Source organism: Seriola lalandi, unplaced genomic scaffold (genome assembly GCF_002814215.2).
Source record: "Seriola lalandi dorsalis isolate HSWRI2012SDOR001 ecotype SW California unplaced genomic scaffold, Sedor1 jcf7180002053097, whole genome shotgun sequence".
Classification (NCBI taxonomy): Eukaryota; Metazoa; Chordata; class Actinopteri; order Carangiformes; family Carangidae; genus Seriola; species Seriola lalandi.
In genome coordinates, this window is record NW_019523650.1 from 444,442 (window position 1) to 469,222 (window position 24,781).

General features: G+C 41.5%; 2 protein-coding genes across 2 annotated transcripts in view; both read left to right on the forward strand.

The window, feature by feature from the left end:
- The window catches only part of kiaa0825 (KIAA0825 ortholog), a 112,716-nt gene extending 103,800 nt beyond the window's left edge, over window positions 1-8,916 (forward strand). The window contains exon 23 of the mRNA XM_023400961.2: window positions 8,464-8,916. Coding sequence (XP_023256729.1) covers window positions 8,464-8,647 — 184 coding nt within the window. The 3' untranslated portion in view covers window positions 8,648-8,916. The remainder of the gene's footprint in view (window positions 1-8,463) is intronic.
- Window positions 8,917-13,172: 4,256 nt separating this feature from the next.
- The window catches only part of arb2a (ARB2 cotranscriptional regulator A), a gene marked incomplete at its 3' end in the record, with an annotated part of 105,222 nt that continues 93,613 nt past the window's right edge, over window positions 13,173-24,781 (forward strand). Inside the window, exons 1-4 of the mRNA XM_023400954.2 lie at window positions 13,173-13,262; window positions 13,945-14,085; window positions 15,892-15,993; window positions 20,218-20,318. Of these exons, the coding sequence (XP_023256722.1) occupies window positions 13,980-14,085; window positions 15,892-15,993; window positions 20,218-20,318 (309 nt within the window). The remainder of the gene's footprint in view (window positions 13,263-13,944; window positions 14,086-15,891; window positions 15,994-20,217; window positions 20,319-24,781) is intronic.

Consider the following 24,781-nt stretch of genomic DNA (forward strand, 5'->3'; position numbering starts at 1 on the left):
TAGCCAATCGACAGTCAGGTCCAGGTGCTCGTGTGTGTGTGTGTGTGTGTGTGTGTGTGTGTGCGTGTGTGTGTGTGTGTGTGTGTGTGTGAGTGTGTGAGGAGGGCAAAATCCAAAGCTACTGCCTGTTTATCTGAATCATCTTTGTTCATTAATTCATGGGTAATATTTTATGCATTTGGTGACAAGGTTTAAAGGAGTAGACCCAAATGCAGTCACAAGACACAGAGGAAGATGATGTGTAATGGGAGGCTTTAATGATTATTCTCTAAAGGAAGTTGGGGAACCTTCTGATCATCTGCCAGGAGGGGAGGGTGTAAGGGTACGTGCTGATCGCAGGGGAAGGCTGAAGGCAACAGGTGAGCTTAGGTTAGAGACGGGTGATTCCTGGCTGGTGGTTCACTGCAGTAGACGGCAGGAGACAGAAAAGAAGATGGTTGATTGTAGGGAATTGGCGGACCAAGACTGGATGTTGGAAACAGGAAAGCTCACAGGTTAACAACAAGACTGGAGCCTTGTATAGGAAGCTGTGGAGCAATCAGTCAAACAGCTGGGACTAAGGCAATCCATAAAGATTCAGGAGCTGATGTATGATGCAGAGGACACAGTCATAACGTTCTGTACAGGACCTATTTGGGTTTTCGGCTGAAGTCTTGTATCATTTATTAGCTTTTTAGCCTGTGGATGATACTGTGTTCGTAATAACATTAAACATGTGCATTTCATCAAGTGTTCTTCCAAAATAAGAGTCCTTCCTTCTTTCTCCTCATTTTTCTATGTTCTCTCTGACTGCTTATCTATTTCTCTCCCTCTGTCTCTCTCCCCTTGTCCTTCTCTCTCTTTGGCTCATGGGGGAAGACAGAGTGCCTCTGCTAAGGTTTTTGATCCCAGAGACCTGCAGGCACACTGGAGCTGTTAACAGGTATCTGCCTACCTGCCTGCCAGGCTGAATGACTGACTTTACCGACTGCCCAGCTACCTTAGCCTCCCCTCATTACTGCAGTAATATACAACAGGACAGTGATGGAAAGGGGGAGGAGGGTGGTCATAGGACATATGGGGTAGATAAGAGTAGGTTGTCATTCATCAATTTTCAATCGTATGATTTTACTTCTGTCAAAAACATCAGTGTAACATCAGGAATGCAACATGAATGCTGATGATAGAAAACAAAGGCTGGGATTTATTTGGAAGTGCTTCTTAGTTTCTTTTACAAGTAATTGTTGTGCCCCGTGTGGTGGGAGTTTGAGCGGCGGTGTCAGACAGTCGTCAGGCTTACACAGGAAGTGGCTGAATGGCGCCAAGACGGTTGACTTCCTTATTCCTTTAATGATTTACAGTAGCTCAAGTGAGAGGGGTCACACACATGGGCACATACACATGCTCACATTTCTCCATGTCACAACCTCCTCTCTGGTGCTGTTTCAGTGAAAGGTGCCAGCCTGCTCAAACAAGCTCCTAACAAGTGCCAAACAGTCAGGAGACTGAGGAGGGAGAAAAGAAAGTGAATTGAGGTGAGGGGGGAAAGGGGGAAGAGGGAGGTTGAAGGGGGGGGTAGATAAGAGGAGCAGAAAGCTGTCAACCTCGTGGGACATGTGCAGAGCTCAGTGTCTGTGTAGAGCAGTCAGCTAGCACACTGCACTGACCAGAAGACGATGGCTGTGTAGACTTGACAGGTGTTTGGTTATTTGCTGTTGTCCTTATTTTTACTGCATGTAATAATACATTCACAAACAGCAAGGATTCTAAATTGGACCTCACCTTGTCAAACACAAACAAGGCCCCTCACCCTTTTCTCCCAGTGCAAGACTTGATGGCAGAAGCATGGCAAGCCTATCTGAGGAATGTACCAAACTGTGTCCAATAGACTAGTACTCACAGTCACACTGTGGTGGACAAGCAGCCTAATGATGTCTGAAATACCGGCACAACTGCTATGATATGCTGTGATAATTGCTACCCTCCTGTCCGCAGTCCAAATAAATGTGGAATCGGTAGGCAAACACATTAATATGGAAATGTCTACATTAATTTGGAGCATGGTCTAAATTATTCAGTAATTAAGCCACTGCAAATTTACACAAACTTTCCCCTGGATGACTGGAGAGAATAGTGAGGAGCTCAGAACAGCCATGTAGAGGGATTTGAAATATGTGGTCACATGACGTGAATACATACTCATCTTTTCTGCAAAATAATAAAATGGTATCCTGCTTGAAAGCAAAATTGGCCCATAAAAAACACACGCACAGTGCTGCATATACAACCCTAGCTAAGGGATCTTTGGCAAACAAATATTATTGTAACATAATTTCTATACATCCTCTACCACATCCCCACCCCCTCCTCCACCATCAGCATCACCACCACCACCAACAACACAATTAAATGCCCCTGGATTGTGGAGGAACTCAAATAAATGTCTCTTTGTATTTAGGTTTACGATCAAACAGTAACCTCTAACAACTTTTTATTAGTTTAAGGCAACACTTTGTCATTTTGGAAAATACACTTACTGTATTCACTTCCTTGCCAAGACTTATAGTGTGTCTTCACAGAAAGCATTTCAGCCATGTTTTTCAGTTGTCCATATGTAACCACAGTGATTGGTGTATTAGCAAAAAATCCACATTGAAGTCTGAAGTTCACTAATTATCACATTATATCTCGCTTATTTACTCCATACAGAAACTGTGTGTTAGTGTGTCAGTTAGTGATCTTTAGAGGTGTTGGTGGGCGGGTTTAGTTTTTATGCCACACTAAGCTGACTGGCTACTGAGTCATACTGAATGGACAGATATTTATCGATAGGTATTGATCTTCTCATCTAACTTTTGACTAGAGAGCGAATTTGTGCCCCAAATGCCTAACTGTTCCTTTAACTGTCAGCCATAATCTGCCTTCCCTAGCATATAGTAACATTAGTCATTTGGTCTGTTACATTTGTCTTTATACACCAGTAGATTCATTCCTTTCACTAGAGATGAGTCTTAACATTGTATCTCCCTCTGTCTCTCTCCCTCCACTTCCCTCTATCGTTGGACTCCTCGTGGTATTAGCATTAGGTGTGTGTGTGTGTGTGTGTGTGTGTTTGTGTGTGTGTGTGTGTGTGTGTGTGTGTGTGTATGCATCTGTGTGTGTAATGCATTTAAGGCAAAGGTTCTCTGTGCCCTCTGATGTACTGAACTTTTTGTTGCTTTGATTTGAAGTTGAAAACCGTGGTGTTTTTGTGGTTTTTGCGTTTGTGTGTGTGCCTCTGTGCATGCTCTTGCGCATGTGTGTGCATGCCCCTGAGCCAGGGTGTGTGTCTGTGCCAAAGCACGAACAAACGTGTCAACTTGTGTAACTGTGGATGTCCTTTCAAAGGGCCTTCACAGATCTGTCCGAGGCCCTTTGATCAGGCGTTCTATGACACGCCTGCTCTTGGCGGCCCTCGAGATGGGAGGGTGTGTGCTGGGTGGGAGACAGGGTGGGTTTAACACTGGGGAGACTGTGGCTTTGACCCACACGCACACACACACACACACACACACACACACACACACACACACACACACACACACACATTTAAGCATCGACACATACATATTTTAAAATTTGAAGATAGGCTTGCTGTAGCGTACTGCAGTGGAGCTTCATTCTAATGTGAAGTCAAAATGTCATCACAAGATTAGAAAGTAATCCAAAAAATCCTGTAAAGAGGTAATATTTAGAGCGGTTTGAGGGTTTAGGTTAGAAGTTGCAGTATTGATACTGTGTGTATATGTGTTTTTGTTTGTCCATATTGAACACAGCAGCTGCAGACTAAAGCTACCCGCTCATTTTACGTTTACTTTGAAATAGATTTGCTTTGATATTGCATATTTTTGTCCTTGTTGATTTAGTGTGTGTCTTGTAGCTCTTGAGTGGACATCAGTTTGGATTGAGATGGATCTCAGGTAGGGTCTAATACTGAGTGGCATCACCGTGCCACACGGACATACTGTAGACCTGACACTGAGTTGATCTGACAATAGAATGGATCAGTGTAGCAGCTAGCAAGTCAGAAGGTAGAGCATAATCCTTTCTGTCAAGTCTCTGTCTCGTCAATATTCAAATCCAGCCGGCTGTCCAATGGCTGTCAGTTACAATCTCCCTCTGGCTCATGGCCTAGCACAGGCACATATCTAAATTGAATTGGATGTTTGCTTCTCAATGGAAATTGAATCGAAGAGATGACCACCCTCTCTGTCCTGTATTGTGAACTTGTCAGTTACCCCAACTGAACTAGATTTTAATGTACAATATCCATTCCCAACTACTATCTTATCTTTGTTCCTTTTTTTTTTTTTTTTTTTTTTTTTTTTTTTTTTTTTTTGGCTTTATTTCAAGGAACACGGTAGCTTGAGCTCAAGTTTGGGCAGATGTGTTACACAAGCTGTGACTTTGTTTGCTGAACACCTAATGTGCTTCACTTACAACTAGTGACAAGAAATGAGCGAAAACCCCAAACACTTTCTGTCACCTCTTAAAAGTACTCTGTGTTCTCTGCTGTGATGATTTATTCCCATGCACTCTGCTTCCCAGACACCTGCGCACGCTGCAGTGTTGTCTGTGAAACTACAGAACTTAAGGCAAAGTGCAAGAGCATGAAATGAGAGACAATGGACTCAACATGGCTCCACTCAGCCGGAAGCTGCCACAGACATATACTGTACACATCCTTGTACGGTTATTCTTCCACTGACTACATTCATCCACTGAGCTCACCTTTACCCATCACCTTTAAACACCTAACCTTAAACTTTGAACTCTGACATCAGCAAAAAAAAGTAGCTGCTTGAATTTTTAAAACATATTCTGGTCAGGGAGCTGTGGTTGAAAAGATTCATCCATCTTAGTCCAGCTTTCACTCAGCAGACTGCTCAGTCGCCGTGCTATTTTTATTTCTTTTTGTATTTCTCTCCAAATTTTGCTTTTCTTTTCAGAGACATAGGGTGAATCTGAGTGTGTCGTTTAGCAAGGGACACTCTTGTCAGCTGCGGCCCAACTTTGTAATATGAATTGCTTTACATAAAAATCTTTTCTCGACTCATCTTTCACTCTAATCCCAGGTTCTAGCCTCGAATGAGATGTGTAAAGACGTGACGACCACTCAAAATGATATCTGTTCCCTACATGTAACCTGATTCCAAAGGTGTAAAACTGAAAGTGGTTCTCACAAGGGTGAGAATGATGGAGAACATTTAACCATAGTCTCGCTCTCTCTCTACTCCTCTCTGTCTTGTTCAGTCCCTCTTTTCCTTTTCCTTCTCTGACACATGTCGCCCTGGCATGCATGGAAAGGCCTGACCTTTGGAAAGTTTAGCACTTTAAATATTTAGGCTTGGGTTATGATGGATCCTCCAGGCCCTGCGGCAATGTGCGAAGCCTCTGATTAGGGCTGCTGTCAGAGTCATTTAGCTGAGTGTCTGGCTGCCGGTGGCGCTCTCTGTTTGACAGGCAAGCATTTTAAACAAACAGCGGTCCCAGTGGCAGAGCAGGCAGGGCACCCGGCGCAGCACAAACACCCAACACTCTGAGAGAAACCACTCAGCCCGCTGACAGCTGCAGAGGAAACCACTGGCCACTGTCTCTCTGCCTCTCGTGATCTTTCAAGCACTTTGTCTTTCTGCTCACTCACTTTGTTTGGCACAGTCTATACTTGTACCTCTGCCAGTTTTATTTTGTTGCTCTGCCTTTTTTTTTTCTTCCCCCCCTGTTGATATATATATTTTTTCACAATCACTTTACATCTTTTTGTTATTCTCAGTCGCTCAGTCGAACATCAAAGTTTCATCTGTCTTGCATCTGGAGCAAGATTTAGTGAGTAAGTTGATTGCCGGATGATCTCTGAGCGAGGCTTATGCTCTTAATTTGTCAAACATCACTACTCATTATCAGCTGAAAATCAGGATGGATGCTGTCTGTCTTGTTCCTGCACAGTCCCATGATTAGGACAGCTTACATTGATGTTCACGTTGAAATACATCTGAGCCAGCCTTTTCATCTCACTCTGAGACAATCTCCCGTGGCATCAATCCTGTAAATATATGAGTCTTAATATGTGTGTCCTATTCTGTATTCAGAGGAAGAGCCAAGTCAGCAGCTCCAGTATTAATGCATGAGAAATGAGCAGAGCCCATAAGAATTAAAGGGTAAGACTCCCCTTATTAAGATGTAAATTCCGGGGGAAAACTTGCCGAAATGAGGATACAGTGAAGTTATTGTCAACTTTAGCCTACTTATGCATTTCTAAGAGGCATTGTTGTGTTGTAGTTGTTGAAATTAGATACACACAGCAAAGCACCTTGTGTATTTTTTGGCTCATTGTCAGCACGAGATCAACCAATCTCAACAAATATGCAACCTACACTTTACGGAACAATTTACACTTTTGGCAACATTATCTAGTGACAGCGTACATGGCGACTATCGTGGTAATTCAATCTCTGTCTGTGTGTGCTTCTTTTTTTCCCCTCTCTCTCTCTCTCTCTCTCTTTCTCTCTGTCTCTCTCTCACTCCCTCTAACTCTCTCTCATTTCAAATTTGCACTTAACACCTTCCTGGGGAAAGGCTTCTCATTCATCAACGGTGTTTGTCCCGGTGACAAGCAGGGCGCCTCCTGCATATCAATATCAGCTAAGACAATGCTGAGCCTGTAACCTTCAGCTAAATGTCATTCTGCTTAATCCTATTTGAAAATTAAACATTGAAAAACCTTTAGCGCACCTTCCTGTCTTGCTTCCTGTCTGGCTCGCTCCTTTATTGGCCACCATTCCTCTAGCTTTCTGTTCTCCCTCACTCCCTTCTGTGTTCTTGTTTTGCTCCCTGTGTGACATTTGTATTGTTTTGTTTGTGTGAGTGTTATTTGTGTCCCATAGTGGTTATTTAGTAGAACTGATTTTAATTTTATGTCACTGAAAAAATAATGTAGGGGCAATTTGTCTGCATCTAGTAGTCATCCACATTTTTCACAGTCTGTAGCAGTCATCAAAGGGATGCTGATCCACTCCCCCCTTTTCCTCTTTCTTTCTTTTAGAGATAGCCATCCTTGACAAATAGAAAGAGTGAGATTCAGATGGACACAAAAAGTAGTCAGGGAAAAAAAGACTCTAGTCACCAAAGTTGTACATAGAAGGAGAATGCAGTCACATGAGCAGAAACTTCTCTGTCAAAGCTGCATATTTACATAAACAGATCATTCCCTTACAGATGATAATTACTACACTGACAGTGCTGGGGAAGCAGAGAAAGAGGAAGTCTGATTTGTCCGCATACGCTCTGTGACAGAGGCAGAAACTTCACCAAAGTGCTCGGCATTGAGAGGCCCGCTTCTTAGTATGCATGAAACACATGCGTGATATATTTGGTGTTTTACCCCGTCTTTCTGCTCACGCACACAAACGCCTCACACACATGCACAAAGCGCAACTATATGGTAGATATTTGAAGCTACAGAGAGGAATCGGAAGGGAGGGAGGGCGGGATAAAAGGAGACGCAGAGATTGCAATGAAAATGCAATCATTTGCAGTCAGACAGACATAATTCTCCTTTGGAGGGAGTGTGATGCGGCAGCTCAAAGACAGCCTTCACCCAGCTCTCCATATGGATTTGATTGACCACAGTCACTCGTCAAGGGATTCCACTGAAATACTGAGAGTGAATTACAACGTGACTACCCTTGATGTCTTCATATTGAAGCCCTCCATCCACTCCATAGCTTGAAGAATTGAAAAATGTGATGGAGAGACATACTGTAGAAGCGATTAAACAAAGCAACAAAATATGAGTAACAATGTCCTCCATAAAATGTATTCACCCAAACAGGGAGTTCCTTTAGCCTCAGTAAGCATCACATTGACAGAAAGGGGAAGAGACAGACACAGAGACAGAGAGCCAAAATCATCTATTCTCTTTTATTTCTCTTTTTTTTTCTCTTTAAGTCTGATGGTGTATCACAGCAGCAGAGACTGCTGTGAAACTGACCCACGCAGCATGAAAGAAGAAAAGAGAAGAATACTCCCGTATGAGAACTCTAGGAGTGAAAGTGTGCCTTACAGAGCCTTGAAGAGTTTCTGTCTGACGAGTGTGTGAGAGAGAATGTATTTTGGACAACAGGTTACTCCTCACTCTGTGTTGAACCCAAGCTGAGCTGCATGCTGTGGGGTCCTCTCTTTTTTTTTCTGTGATAGAGGGGAGGTGCGGCCACACAAACAAACATGAACAGCATTGTGTTGCTGCGCTTTTTCTGTATTTTCATACAACCAGAGACCGGCATAACTTGTACTGTACGTGTAGACACATTCAGTAGGTTTCTTAATAGCAACTGCTGGATGTATATTTTCATTTAAGACTAGGTGACAAATGTTTGTTCATGTTAAAAGAGCTGATGTTCTGTTTGAAACCCTCCACCCACTCTCTATGCTGTCTATGCTTTTCAGGTGGGAGATGCAGGACGGTGCAGAGCTGGAAGATGGAGAGAAAGCGATGGTAGAAGAACTTCAGAAAACATATTTTGTGTGCTGCTGCAGTCCGGGGCCGCAGGACCCTCCTGCAGCTGATGAGACACCAGCAAAACAGACCCAGGGGGAAACACAACCATCTGATAAAAGTGCTGCCCAATAAAAGTCCATGCAGTTTGAATTTTTATCGTGTTGTAAATGTTTTGCTTGTGATATGCACTTGCACCTCTCAAGGTAGTAGAATGTATGTGCGTGTATGTGTGTGTGTGTGTGTGTGTGTGTGTGTGTGTGTGTGTGTGTGTGTGTGTGTGTGTGTGTGTACACATTTGTGGGTGCAACTGGGTTTGTGCATGTATACATATAGTGAGATTGCATACGTGTGTGCATGGAAACTGGAATGAATGAGCGGATGAGAAACCAAAACAACAAAAAGAGTGAGGGAGACAGTGTTTCCCTCTTTATGCACATGCCTCAGACAAACTCCCTGTGCTTTTCTATGCTGCATCAGACACATTTCATCTTTTTGGCGCACATCTCCAGAAATCAGTTCGGGGAAATGGAGAACCAGGATTTGTTTGCCTGGGACAAGATGGGACTGTGTGATCATTGTAGGTAGTTGAAGTTTTTTTTTTTGAGACAGCAAGTGTAACGACATTGGTGTCAGCATACTTGCACCTCGTTCCTGAAAGCAAACATCAAGAATTACGGTTGCGAAGCAAAGATGATGTGTGTTTTGATTACAATATGTCCCAAAAATCTGCCCTACTATGTAATATCTGTCAGTTTTTGTGTGCAAACTTAGAAAACGTATTTAATGTGTAAGACGATTGCTCTTTATATTTTTCCAACTGTGTCTGATTTTGTTATTTATGAGATGGAGATGGAATGTTTTAGAATTAAACATGAAAATAAAATCATATTCATACTTCACGACCAAATATTCTTCCTCTGTTGTATGATCAACGTGTGTGATCTTTTTGTAGTCAATATTTTATTAGGATTCATGACTATGAAGTTAGCATTACATTTCTGAGTACCGGTACATACATGTTCATTCCTATTATATATGATCTTCACATAAGGATAAAACTACTCAAATTAAGCTATTTTGGTCAACATGTGTGTTATTTAGCTCACAGAGGCTACTGCTGCACAATTCCTTTGAGAGACAAGGAAAACATTTCCTTCTACAGAGGGAAATGTTCTTTTCCTAATGCAAATGTAGAAAGATTGTGATCGCCAAATCAAAAAAAACAATACAAATAACAGCAAAACGTTCAGCAGCTGCATTCTGCCATTACTTCTGAATAAAGGCTGAACGGCGACAAAAATAAAACTTCATTCAACACATTAAAAGTGTTTTATTTTGGTGTTGCAAAAAAACAGTATTTGGCTATTCAAACTGTTCTTGTAAGATAACCGTTTTCTGTGAAAAGAAAATGCTTTGATCTCCTCTCTTACTCTCCCTCTCCATTAGAGAAAGTACCTGTAGGGTTATCCATTTGTATTTTCATTGTAGACAGGTGATTGGCTCAGAAGACATCTGTCAGTAAAGTTGACAGTACAATTCACAACAAATCATTACAAAGAATGATTCATCACAAAGAATGAATTGAATTTTCTACTATACAGTATTTGTTTGGGGATTATCAAACCTACAGAAACACTTTCAGAATCCCAGAGCTCATTGTCACATATTTATACAGGATAAACAGTCGCAGCATTTTGACTCCTCTGATTTCTATTTGAATTGATTGCCCTCAGTGCATTAGTGCATTGTCCATGGCAAACTGTCACAGCAGAAACATGATGGTTTTATTTGTATGATCATCCATTGAGCACAACAAGCTTTGCGTCAGCATGTAGCAGAGCCAGCATGGTACAGGAAGACCATCGTTCAGATAGATTACCCTGATTTCTCTTCATTTCCATGTCAAGTCCCACTTCCGTAGCAAGAGTTTATCTATTTTTCCTATAAATGTCTCTTTATACAGTGGGGGATCAGCGTGAGCTCCCATTACACAGTAACCTGAAAAGTCGGCTATAAAGTTAAAATAATTACTTCACGAGCTCATCAAGTCCTATTGAGCTACAAGTTTGAACAGTGGCCTGAATGTCTTCTCTGCTTTTGGCCGACAAGATTTTTTACTGTTTCGTCTCTGGCCTCATGTCTAAGTGAAACAACCAGTCACTAGTTGATTTATTAGACTTTTAGTCAAGTCTGAGCAACTCAAACTTGTAACTTAAATCTGAGTCCAACTCGTTTGGCTCAAGTCTACGCCTCTGCTCTCAGGTGCTGCACAGAGTACAGAGTGAGCAAAAAGCATCTCCTTTATCTTGTCAAACTCTGTGGATATCAATGCCACAATATGTCATTTCTGTTTCTTATTTAGGTCTCCCTTCGCAGCATCTCCAGCACTCTGCTTGAGGAAACAGGGTAGCTCAGCTCCCCAGAGAAACAGCTTCAACTTCTAGAGGCCGCCCAGAAGTAGGGCATCCAGCTTAAGTTTAACCAGGAGGCTATTTCTGTGAATCAACAGCACATGGCATGAAGTAAAGTCGCAGGTACAGAGGAACAGGGTGCAGCAGGTGGTTTTAGAAGAGTCACCTATAGCAAGGTATCAGTATCAATCTGGCAATCAATCAGCTTCCTTTCTCTTTAAATACTGTAATGTGCTCTGATCCATGTCACACACACAGTGTTGTGAGAACAGTCCTGGAAACTCTCAACACAACAGATTTCTCAGAGAGGAAACCAATGTCCTTGTGAATGAGATGGAAAACTAAAAAGAGGTAATATCCAACACCTTGAATATAACGCAGAGAGCAAAACAAATTCTTATTTTATAAGGCCTGCTGCTGAAAGGAAATGGTTCAGTGATGTTAGACAAAAAGCAGAACAAAGGGTTGTTTGGCTAAGGAAAGAACCAAACTTTGCAATACTATCTGTAGCTATTAATAGTGTGTCATGGTAACAATTCTATAATAGATGACAGTCATTACATCCTCCTGCCAGCCTGACATAATCACTATCGTCTTGTGAAATTATATTAAAGCAAAGAATGTTAGATCTTTTGAGGGATTTACATTAAGTACATTAAGTACAAATCTCTAGTGGCAGGTCACCATGGTACAACATGGGCCCAGGTGAGAAAAAAACCTATGTGACTATCCTGACTTAAAGCCCTGATATTCACCATACACTATCATGACAAATGACCACAATGTCTAAAATGTTGTACTCCCACTGTCCCATCACAGCCAGTCACACATGCATAACCCCATGTCCCATTTCTAACAGTTTTGACATATGAAAAACATGTACAAGTATTTCACTTTATGATATATTGATGTATTTATTCTCACTTTATACAATACTAAAAATGAATGTATAGAATGGTTAATACGTCTTAGCAATTTAGGGATTCCGTAAAAGCATGTCAGGGAAAAATGATATTAGTAGGCCTGAGTCATCTAGTCCTAATTTAAAAAGAATACAATCAGTGTGCCGTGTAGTTCCTCTTATGCAGCACAGAATATAACAAAGTAAAGTTGTCAGGGAAGAGTTATGGACTTAATGTACTCTTAAGACACAAGCATACACCTGGATAGAGTCAAAATCAAAAGTCATGGGACACACCACCTGCAGTCCAGTAAATCTCACTTTAAAATTTTCCCATAAAATAATGACTTAATGCAATTATTAAAATGATCACAAAAATCTGTTTTTTAAATTCATTTGGCTCCAATCCTGTTCAGTACATATATTGTATATGAGTAAGTTACCATACCTGTTACCAGGAAGTAGTCAGATCCTTTACTTAATTTAGTTTATCTTTATCTTTATCTTTAAATTTTGGATTACCATAATAATAACGACAATTAAAGTAAAAGTCAGGCATTTAAAATGTTAAAAAGTAGAGATGTAGGTTATTATTAGCAAAATGTAGTAAAAGTCTCACATGTATTATGCAACCTATTATGATCTCTTTCTCAGATTAAATCGAAGGCAACTGGACTTGTATTTGTCTGTGGAAGACGTTTCGCCTCTTATCCAAGCGGCTTCATCAGTTCTTATGTATTGGTCTCTCTAGTCCGCACTAGTCTGACCAAGAAAGTGGAGTAGGACCCAGGTATTTAACCTCTTGTGGGTGGGTCCACCAAGGTACCACCATGGTCAGGTGAAACCAGTACTTTCACAGGTACCTTGGTGGACCCACCCACAAGAGGTTAAATACCTGGGTCCTACTCCACTTTATTGGTCAGACTAGTGCGGACTAGAGAGACCAATACATAAGAACTGATGAAGCCGCTTGGATAAGAGGCGAAACGTCTTCCACAGACAAATACAAGTCCAGTTGCCTTCGATTTAATCTGAGAAAGAGATAACTATGACCTGGACAAATGAGAACTTGCACAGACAACCTATTATGATGCATCAACATGTGAGCAACATGTCTTTTACATGTAAAATCTTTATATGCAAAGTACCTTTTAACTATACAGTTAAAATACAATGCCACTGCAAATGTACTTAGTTACACTCCACCACTGTTAGGTGGTTGGGTGGTCAGGTGGTACAAATCTCACACAAGAGAAAACATCTGGATGAGCTGCAGCAGCTGCTGTGCTACTGTGTCTTTAAATATCCCTTCCAGTCCGTTGCCCCGGTAACCCGGAAGCTTCACGCTCTCAGAGCTCAGCTCTGCTCAGAGTCCTTCCTGTTTTAGAAATTTCAAGGAAGCTGCAGCAACTGGACAGTCGCATATGTACTGATGGTGCGTGAGTCGAGCAAAAAGCATGCATGCATCTACTGTAAACAGCTGTTCCTCTCCGAGCCTGTGTTTCATTTGGCTGAAACGAATGTGAAATAAAAGCACGAATGCTGTCCTACTGTACGTGCTCGCAGTGGCTCCATGTAGAGCGACTGCACACATTCCGGGAGTTGTTTCTAAGAGTACGAAACAATAAACAGATGTTTACTGCAGTTGAGAAAATAACGGAGCAATGTGAGGGAGCTGAGCGCGTGAAAGTGGCTGTGTTCTTTCTGCCCGCAGCCTGGTTCGAAAGCAGGAATAACTTTGCTGTGTTTGCATAATTAACTCAGATGCTGCACGTGTGCAAAGTTAAGCGGACACACGGCTGCTGCTGTACTCACGGTTTCATGTTAGCAACAGTTGTCGTTGGCTGGTTATGCAGTATGTTATTGCAGTGCGAATCACTGCTCCGGTTTATTCAGACAGCTAGAGTCTTACATTCTGGCAAAGGAGCTGGAATCAACTGCAGGACTTAATATTTTGGCATCCTGCCACTTCACAGGTGCAACAAGCATTGAGACCGTTATGGCGTATAAAGGGATTCATAGACAGACAGGAATAAGCGTGTTAAACTATGATATAATACAGCACGTGTTCTAGCAATGCTCATTTCTAGTTTTCTCTATTTGTTTTCACGTGACAGGATGCACCTCAGTGATCTCCAGGAGCAAAGGACTCATGCTCTCTCATCTTTGTGCTGCCACACCAACCCTGTACATATTGTGGATCACCATGGCCCAGGTTGCTGGCCAAGAGGACAGAGAGAAAACTACTGCACTCAAAGGTGAATTAATAATTTTATTGTGAAAATAAAAAAATTTATTTGGATAGTGCTCTTTAAGCAGAAGACAAGAATGTGCTCCAAGATGGATATAAACTAGCCTGCAGCTGTGATCACAGTGTACATGGCCAGTTAAACTGCAGTGGTGGATGTAAATTTTAACATGTTGCTTATTTCTATGTTGATATATTTATGTTAATCTAATAAGTCTTTTCGATAGTTTAAATTGCTATCTGCTTGCTTATTTTGGAGCTGCAACTTTCATCATCACTGACAAAAACACTACATGTGTTGCTCCTAGAGATGACCCTATAAGTGTTTTTTTTCCTATCTTGGCCTGAGGGCTAGCACATAACATATCTGACTTGTTTAATACCAATGGTGCACACAGATTCGTAGAGACTGTAATCTTATATCACTGATGCTGTCCAGCCTTCTTGTCCCTGAAGGAAAGGTCTCTAAAACTATTGAATGGAATACTGTTATAGTCATAGGAATAAATACTTGAATAAATGTGGCAGAAGCGCTGATTTTGCCCCATATTGTTATTAAAAAAATGTGTAATTCCTTTTAATCTGGGGTGTGAATATATGCATTTAAAATATATGCGGCCTAATTGATTCTGATTACCTCTGCCAAGTAGGTTATGTTTTCACCCATGTCAGGTTATTTGTCAGCAGGATTACACATAAAGTACTGAATCGATTTGCGTCAAACTTGGTGGAGGGATGGGACATGCGCCAGGAAAGACCTAATTAAATTTTGGTGCAGATCCTGTTCAAGGGGCGGATCCAAGAATTTTTCTATCACTTTCCCCAACGTTGCGAGATAGGGCACTTTACGACGTTTTCGTCCATTTCTCAGGAGATAATGTATGGAGCTTGTTAGCTGCAGATTCAGATAACAGTCTGGATCCAGGAAAGAAGCAAATGCTAAATCCGCATGACACACAGAGTTGTACTTATTATTAATAAGTAAGTAAAAGTGCATATGACACCCGCAGCATTTAGGAATGCTTAGTTAGGAATCAGCATTTCATTCAACATGCAACAAATAAAATTACACAATAACAGTTGAAAAAAGCAATAAGATTCATACAGCTGTACAAATTGTGTAATGCTGGCATTATCATTTAACACATCAGGTAATTAGACCATACAGCTGTCTTGCCTAAGGATTAAAATCAATAAATAAATAAAGCTATGCTTGTGAACAAAAGACAAGTAGGATTGTTTGGCCTTGGCAGAGGTATGTGCTCCACTGAGTGCCATTCCACTTAAGTTATATTTGTTAGACTTTTGTCCCATGAACTGAAAGCTTTACTTACTAGCTCATAATTAAAGTTTTAGCTGGCTCTAAGAGTAGATAACACAGGGCAGGAAATGTCCCACTTAACCTTGAGTCAAATATATTTGCCCACCCTTTTAGCACACTAATATGTGCAATATTTCCCCCGCTGTTTCCTTCTACTTCAGCGATATAAATTGGAAAAAATGTCAAAAATGGTTGATGTGAATATCCTCTTTTCTATCTACTATGCCACTTGAGGATGATGAAGAGCTTTTAGTTTAAGTAGGGAGAACTTTGGCATAACATTTGGTTTGTTGTGTCATAACTTAACAAAATGGTGAGACATTATCAAATGTAATTGTGGTAGATGTTGCTAGATCTTATAAAGTTATTATGTTGCGATTGAGATTAGGTTATCAAATTTGGTTTTTGACAGTCTTTGAAGAACGGGAGCTTCTGTATGACTGCTGTCACTAATTGTTTCTCACTTTTGATCCTCCCTTTTTTCTTTCTCCTCAGATTTGCTGTCAAGAATAGACTTAGATGAACTGATGAAGAAAGATGAACCTCCTTTCACTTTCCCCAAAACACTGGAGGAGTTTGAATATGCCTTCAATGAACGTAAGTTCATATTTTAGTCTTCAAAGCATAAACCAACAACACTGACAGTCTAGGTGAAATACTTCAGCTCAGGTGAACTGAAGGCAAAATTCTTGGATTGAGCCAAACCCAGGTCTGGGTGGTCTGGATATAAACTGAAGGAAACATAACCTGGGATCTGTTCTCAATCCATGAACTGCCATCTATAGCAGTGGTTCCCAATCTATTTGGATGGTGACTCCTTAAAATGAAAAGGCGTCTATTTGCAACTAGGGCTGGGACGATTATCCGACGTAATCGACGTTGTCGATTATAAAAATTATTCGACCTGGAATTTTAGTGTCGACGCGTCGTGTAAAACCACACAGGGTAAATGTTCATAGAACAAAACCGGAACTTTCTAATGGGACCGTTTATATCCATTGTCTTTGGTTTACCCGGATACAAGCGCAGCGCACGGACTGGGACAACGCGGTGACGTAATTGAAGTCACTGACTACGTGAATGATTTGCGTCTGTTTAATCTATTTGAACAACACGACGGCGTCTACCAGCAGTACTACGGAGCGTGTGGAGCAACACACGGCAAAAAAGGCTCGCACACGGTCCTCCAAAGTTTGGGAATACTTTAATCTTGACACCAACGGTGCGGTAGTCTGCAGACTCTGCAAAGTGCATCTGGCATATCACTCTAGCACGACAGTCATGCACGAGCACATAAAGAGGAAACACCATGGTGCAGCGAGTCAAGATGTTGGACGGGGCATATTGTTATATTAAATGACTAACTTGAAAATAATTGCAATAAAATTACTGTTAGGTTAACAAAAAAAAAATCGTTAGATTAGTCGAATAATTGAAAAATAATCGCTGGATTAATCGTTTAAAAAAGAATCGTTTGGGACAGCCCTATTTGCAACCCCTTGTTACAACCTCTGAAGACTGATATTCCCCTTGAAACTTGTTAGTTTGTTTCATTTGAATAATTGTAAGTGGCCTGAAAAGGAAAAACTGTACCACACATAAACTATTCCAAAAAAGCAAAGATCAGAAAAAAAAGATTAAAGTTCCTGTAATAGAATAACATTACCCCTTCCTTTATCCCCTCTTCTATAACCTTGTGACCCCCTCACATTAGTTTGCAACCATTGGATGCGTCTCAACCCCCAGGTTGGGAACTAAAGTGTCTATAGAGTTGGATACGTCCACTGGATGTGTCAAAGTTACTTCGTTAAAGCCACTTTGAAGCTGACATAAAAACAAAATTCCCATAGTAATTTAAGAAATTTCAACATTATGTTACTGTTTTTGAATTAATGACATAAAATTGTCTCTGTCGTCTCTGTCGGGGTGGGGGGTTACAGGTGTGGGTGTGTGTGTGTGTGTCAGTGAACAGTGACAGCAAGAAGCAGAGTTGAACCCAGAGCGGTTTGGGTCCAGATGATATAAAAGTCTCTTTAGGATTCTCTTGGCTGGCTGTAATCAAACCAGGTGGAGGGAAAGAGGAGGAGTTGGAAAGGGTAGTGGCGGCGGCGGTGGTTTTGGCTCTTAGTATTCCCCTGTAGTCTCTTTCTCTCCCTCTCTCACCCCCTCTGTTCTCTGTCAGTGTCTCTGCTGGCTGTCTGGCTGGCTGAGTGGGGGACATGTTGTGTACTCTACGGCCCGTCAGTAACCTACTCAGCCTTGCCCTCTGCCTGACGGAGCATTTGCATAACCTCGCTGTGCCTAAGAACAGAGACATGCAGACTCACCCCCCCCCCGCCACTGTGCCAACACCCACCACCCCCTCTACCCCACCCTCAAGTCCCCAGCTCAGTCTCCCATGGAGGGAGGAACACATTCAGAGACTCTCTGTTGCCTCACCCTTTTATCTCCCCTCTTCCCTTTCCTCCCCCCTTTCATTTCTCTGTTTCTGCCCATTCCCTGCTTACAATCCCAAACTGAAACACCGCTTACCCACCCACCCACACACACACACACACACACACACACACACACACACACACCCACCCTCACACACTTGGATATACACACCCATGCCCATCTGTATGTCTTGCCAATTTCCACTCGGGCCTGTTTTTGAAGGATAGTATTTCTATTAAAGCCTTGGTGGCCCTCAGGCGGTGTCTCTAGTATGTCGGCTCACAGTCACTCTGACTCGCAGGCATTTCTATAGCTACACCCAGGCTACCTTTGCCTGAGACAGGTGGAACAAAAATGTTAATTTGACCATGTAATGATGTGAATACAGACGAGGCTGTGTACAATAGTTTGCAGGTATCTTAATCACTGAAGATGATGGCTTCATCTTGCTAGCCCTCCGGTTTTCCATTACTGGAAATCCAAGGTTATGTACACCTAATTAAGCGGCCAAATTGAGAACAGAATGCTAATTATGACAGAAAAAGAGGAGAAAACTTGAGAAAACGTTATTCCTCTGAGAGGGTGTGTTGGGGGAGGCGATGGAGCCCATACACACACACACACACACACACACACACACACACGCACACGTACTTCTTCTCTCCCTCCTTCACACACGCAGACACACACACACCCTTTTCCTACAGTAGGATTTCATTATAGCTTCTCTCTTCCTTCTCTTAGGCAGTAGTGTTTAGATCCTCACCCCTCCACGAATGCATAATTGATTTTCTTCAAGGTACTTTTTGTGCTCACTGCTTTATCCTAACTTCTCACTCGTCTCCTGCTCTACCTCTCAGGCACAAGTCGGCTTTTTAATGCAACACAATGACAAACCTACATTCAGGATTACATGTTGTCGAAACAGCAAACTATGAAAGCAAGTGCTGTAATACACAGTGCGTTAGCAATGTAAGATTTATCACATTGATAGAAGGGTGAAAATGGTGGCAATTTAGAAGAAGATGAAAAAATGCTTATGCATTCTGTTATCTTGCAAAGATATTATATTTATTTATATCTTAGATGGGTTTTCTCACGTTGTGCAATAATTGAGAATGTATGAAAGCCCCCTGGCTATTTGGGTTAAGTATGTGTACTTTTCAGTGGTTTAGCTCTTACAAATTCGGCAGTCATAAAGGTCAAAATTAAATTTAACACTGTTTAGTTTTTTATTGTGTTGTAGTGTCAACCGCAGGATCGATGTGCCTCATTGCTAAGGTATAAACGTAGTGGTTCCACAGCCACACAAGGGTAATTGTTTATTAGGAAAAAAAGTAGTACCATCTCTGAACAGCATTTTCCTGTCTTATGACTGTTTTATATGAAATAAAACCTGGATGTGTTAAAAACTCCTTCGGTTTCGCTGATTTATAATAAATCACTTAAATATTATCCCAGAGAGCTTTAGTTTCTTCTCAGTCAATTATTGTGCCATGTAATGGCAGTTTGGCTCACTTGCAACAAACGCCTAGTGACACTTACTGTATGTCCACACCTGGTCCTCCTGGCTGCATCTGTCGGTGTGTTGTCTGTGTGTTTGGGTGTATGTAAGCTATGCTGGTTAGGGCGACTGGCTGATGCCCAGCAGTTGCAAGGAGCAGTTGTCGACGTGGCAAATGCGTGCCAGCGCACCTTTCTCTCTCATGCGCTCTCTCTTTCACATATACATACACACACACACACACACACACACACACACACACACACACACACACACACACACACACACACAGACAGACAACCTTTCCCACACCTCCTTTAGTTTTTCCACAAGGAGATTTCAGGTGGGAACGGCAGGGACAGACCTGTGGCCTGTTGCCAGAGTGAGCGAGGAAGAAGAGGGAGAAAGAGATGGACACAGTTAAAGAGGAAGGGGAGAGGCTTTTAGATGGATGAAAAGAGGGAGTGAGAATTTTTGCCATACCAGCTGTCTAGTCCTGGCCTGCCAGACTACCCAGAAGGCCGTTGGAGTCGTGACTAGAAGAACGCTGCTGCATCCACAGGCCTTGCACCTGCCAGATGGGGGTGGTTGAGGGAGGGAGGGTAAAGGAACGAAAGGACCAACAGAGGAGAAGAGAGAGAAAGAATGAAAATAAAAAATAAAGAATTTGGTGGTTAATCTTAGTTTGTTTAATTTGGCAGATTGAATTACTTTTGCATTTCCAGTCTGAAGTAGTGACCTGCCCAACATGCCTAACTTTACCTAACTCACACACACACACACTCGCACACACGCACACACACACACAATCATATATATATATATATATATATATATTAATATGTGGTTTTTCCTTCTTTTTTATCTTTCTCCCACAGATGGCCAGCTCAGACATATAAAAACGGGAGAACCCTTTGTGTTCAATGCCAGAGAGGATCTCCACCGCTGGAACCAGAAACGCTATGAAGCTCTCGGAGAGGTAACACACTGCTCTTTCCATTGGCATACTAAGCGAAAATCTGTTTTGTTTGGGGGTTTTTTTAAGCTACCTTCAGGCCATCCATATTCAGCAACTTTGGCGTCAGCTACTGGGTCTAGTTTGATTTTCTGTCCTGACCAGTTTTTGTAACATGACATTAAAAGATGTTGCAATTGTTGCTGATTATTTAGAAAGCAAAAAACATGGCACATCAGCCTTTATTACACATGGAACCTGCTAAATTGCTTTATTATATTGATGTAAGGCTGAGTTGATTTTTGGCATCCAAATATATTGTAGTTCCCGCATGCGGATCAATTTTATGTCAAGTTTTAAATTTTTTTAATTAACAATGGTGACAGCACTGCTGTAGAAGAGAGGTGGGTCAGAAAACAGAACAAGAACAAGAATGTGCTCAGTTCTCAAACAGGCTGCCCAGATGTTCATTTTTTAAAAACCTTTGTCCCAGTTGAATGCCAAGGCTTGATTTTTAACCACAAGCAGCCCCACCGTTGCATAATTGGCACGACAAATATTTGCTGCCTATTTCACACTATCCAACAGCAAGAAAACGACTATAGGTGTAAAGAAAATCAAGTTGCCCAAGTTAACATTGGACTCTCATTTGATTCCTATTTTTAATTTATGCATTTATATGCTTAAAGATATTGTGATGTTTGCCTGCTATATCCATGCGTGGCTGTTTTAATGCACACTTGAGCTGTAGTTAAAAAAGTGTTCATAGGTTCTGAGAAGGCTAATTGACTCTTAAGGACCCCAGCTCTCTTTCAAACACAATGTGGTCATGGTAAATTGCCACAGCCTTTTACACAGTAACGTTTGTGTGTAAAAGGGGCTATGGAGCTCTTACACATTCTTTCATTTCAAACCTGGATGAACTGCATTGTAGCCTTCTTTTAAGCACCTTAAATGCCAGTAGCACAGAATGGCTTCAGCAGTGGTGTATCTTTTGGTCCAGGCCTCTGTCAGATTAGAATGAGGAAGGTTTACAAGCATTTTAAAGGTCATGGTCCGCTGAAGCAGGTGAACACAATGGATTTCACCCTAATCATCCACTTGTCAGCTTAGTTGAGGCACGAGTTGAGTTTGAGGTCAAATGTGTCACATAACTCCAGTTAAATTTCGAAATGTAAAGTCTGAAATGGACAGTGATGCATCTGCTGATTCTGAGCAAGAGCCTGAGTCAGTTGTGAAGTCTGCACCAGAATCTGAGCAGAGGTCTGAGACTGAATTTGCTTCTGAGAATCCAACCCTTCGCACCAAAAAAGTCCTCAACTGAGCCGTTTGAGGCACCATTATGAAGACATGAGATGGCATGGTGTAGATAAAACAACCCACCAGTGATGCTCTCAGTACTGGGGACCTGTCTACGTAGTTCTGCTACAGGCCTGAGACAGATATGTGCAGAAGAGAATTAACAACTGTCCTGACAATTTTCTGTGACTGTGCAACTGGAGATGCCAATGCACATTAGAGACTTTACACTTGCTGATGCACGACTGGTGTGATTGGGATGTGACTGCAGATGAACTGATGACCTCTATTTTTCGATGCTGTAGTATTATAAATATATTATATGGAGCACATGGTGGAAAAAGTTACTTTTAGACTTTAATTTCAAGGATTCTGTGCCACCATATGGAGTTCTATGGTCGTCCAACTCCATCACCATATATCCAAAACATACACCATCCTAAAGTTCACCTCTAACTGACTCCCACAGTACCACCACATGCAATATGCATTAAGATAATGAGACAAATGTTCTTTTGTAATCTGTTTTTTTATTTGCATCCCCCGCTATGTTGCTTTTAATTGTTGTGTGCATTTTTTGAAGTTCAAAGCAAAGTGATAGACCCATTTGTGGGATTACCTGAGTGTTTTTATTATTTCTAATGCAGGTATACAGTAGTCCCTTTGAGAGCCTGCCTTCTGTGAAGGCTTTTTCCCCCTCTTTTCTTTTACATGTTCAGGCACTATCTACCAACATCTAAAAGGACTGTAGAAACAAACATTTGGTAGCAGGAAAGCAGAGGCCCTGAAAGAACACACAGACATTTAAACTAACTGAACTCAGGCATCTGAGGGGGGCCAAACATTTGGAGGAAACAAATAATCATCAAGCAGAATGTATGCAAATTTTATTCATCCTGTGATTAAAAAAATTGACAGAAGCATATTCTTTAGAGAAGAAAAAAGGAAATAGTGTCAGTCAGTGTTGATGTGAGCTTGTGTAATGAGAACAGATACTGTATGTGTTGTGCTGCAGGAGATTAACTGGCTGAGAAGAAAGGAACACTACCTGAATAAGCAGTATTATCTGTCTGTTGTTTTTAGGCCACAGATGATTCAAGAAAATGAATACTGTACCTCTCTCACAGCTTTGCAAGTACAAATGCATTGTTTTTGCTGGTAAGAAATATGCTCCATTATAAATAGACACAACTACTGAATTGTATGCCTTTGGTTATAAAAGTAGGTTATGCTGCTTAGTCAGCCTCTGTATGTATGAGTTTAAGAGTGTGTGTCACACAGGCGTACCTGCACGCTTATTTCTGCGTACGTCTGGCCAGCACATGCGGATCTATTTGTGCTTGAATTTCCCCCCTGTATGCCATTGTTTGTGTGTTTAATCTTTTCTCCCATCCCTCTCCTTCATTTTTGCATCAGGCAAGAGGAGAGACTTTGTCAGATGTCATGGGGGTAAAGGTATAAGCCTCTATGCAGACAGGCCTGTTATAGGCAACGCCACTCCACAGCACACCCCAGTGCCCTCTATCAACCTGCCACCTGAGAACTAGCCACAATTCAGCCTGGGAGCTGTGAGACATGGCACAAGGACGTGGGTGCATGTGTTTGCCTCTGGCAGTGTGAATAGAATGGCATCATTATTGCCCCCTAATGCTCACTCACATTCCTTTTTACTCCCTCCCCTCATCTATACCTCTGTCCATCTCTTCCTCCTCCTGTCGTCTTCTCAGTGTCTTTATATCCTCACAGTTCTGTATTTTGTGTGGAAGACTATGTGTGTTTGTGTGTGTGTGTGTGTGTGTGTGTGTGTGTGTGTGTGTGTGTGTGTGTGTGTGCACGTGCGTTTGTGTGTCTGTGTACATGTGTGAGGGGGCTCGGGGGTGGCGGCTGTATTGTCAGACACATCACAGCACCAGATGTCCAATTTGCACTTCAGCCTCGTCTGAATGGAGGGACGGATACAAAGAGGGAGAACGAGGATGTTGGTATGATGGCCTCCAAGCAAAAGAAAGAGATGGGAACAAAATTTGGGTTGAGCACAAGAGTGGTGAATCATTTTTCATTTTTCTTTCGATCCATAAAAAATAATTCTAAACTTTTCGTATATATTTTTCATATAATTATGCCATGATGCAGAGAGATGCTATTACCAAGAAGCTGCATCAGTCCACTTTATTTGGAGACCACTGAGCATATTTTTGTACATATGAGTGGCCTGCAGTTCAACACCTGAGAAAAATAGTAGCCATAAAGTTATAACAAATCCCAATTTGAGGGCCTAGTTTATGTTATTAATTCAGTATGTATGAGTAATTAAACAAACATAAAGCAATTGAAACTGCGATGGAATGACAGAAGGTGCACAAAGGAAAAATATAACTTCTGAAGAATATGTGCAAGCCACTGAAAGAGAGAGAGAAAGACAGAGAGAGAGAAGAGAGAAACCTGGACTGACAGAATGTGCGCGTAATGGTGCACATACATAAATAAACAAGGTAAGTCATATAGCATGTGTTTGATTGCATAGATCAAACAAACCAATAAAAAATGCATAAACTGGCTAAATACATCAAGCTTACACCTATTCTCTGGGAATTGTACAAACTAATTCTGGGAAATGTGGGAAATCATGCACAGGGCAGGATGAAGAAAAGGGAATAGAAAAGAGGGATGAAACAAATAATGAAACAAAAAGCAAATGAATTGAAGCGTTTGAATGTACTTTTTGATCAGCGTAGTGACTCAGTGCAAACATACAAGAGGAGAATGAACCATACACTTTCGTTTGAGAACCATTGAATTTGTCCTCAGGGAGCACCTGATTATTACTATCTGAACTAAATTATTTCAAGGGAAACCCAGGTTATGTGGGGGGTATAGCTATTTTGTCTTTTTACCCAGAGTCAGCCACTTACGAATGCCTTCATTATGTCTCTCTGTGCAGTCTGAAGGTATGGCAATAGCATAATAAAGGGCATCTGTGGTTGTCTGTCTCAGGATAAGTAGGACAAATAAGATGTCTGCAACTGAAAGATCCCTTTATGTTCTGAATGCACTCTATAAAGAGTGTAGACATTGACTTAGATGATCTCTTTGTTATTCCCATTAACCCCAGTTTCTAAATTGTTGAATTGGTATAATGTAATCTTTATTGTGTTCTTTTGTATTTTGTTTTGTCTATGGAAACTATA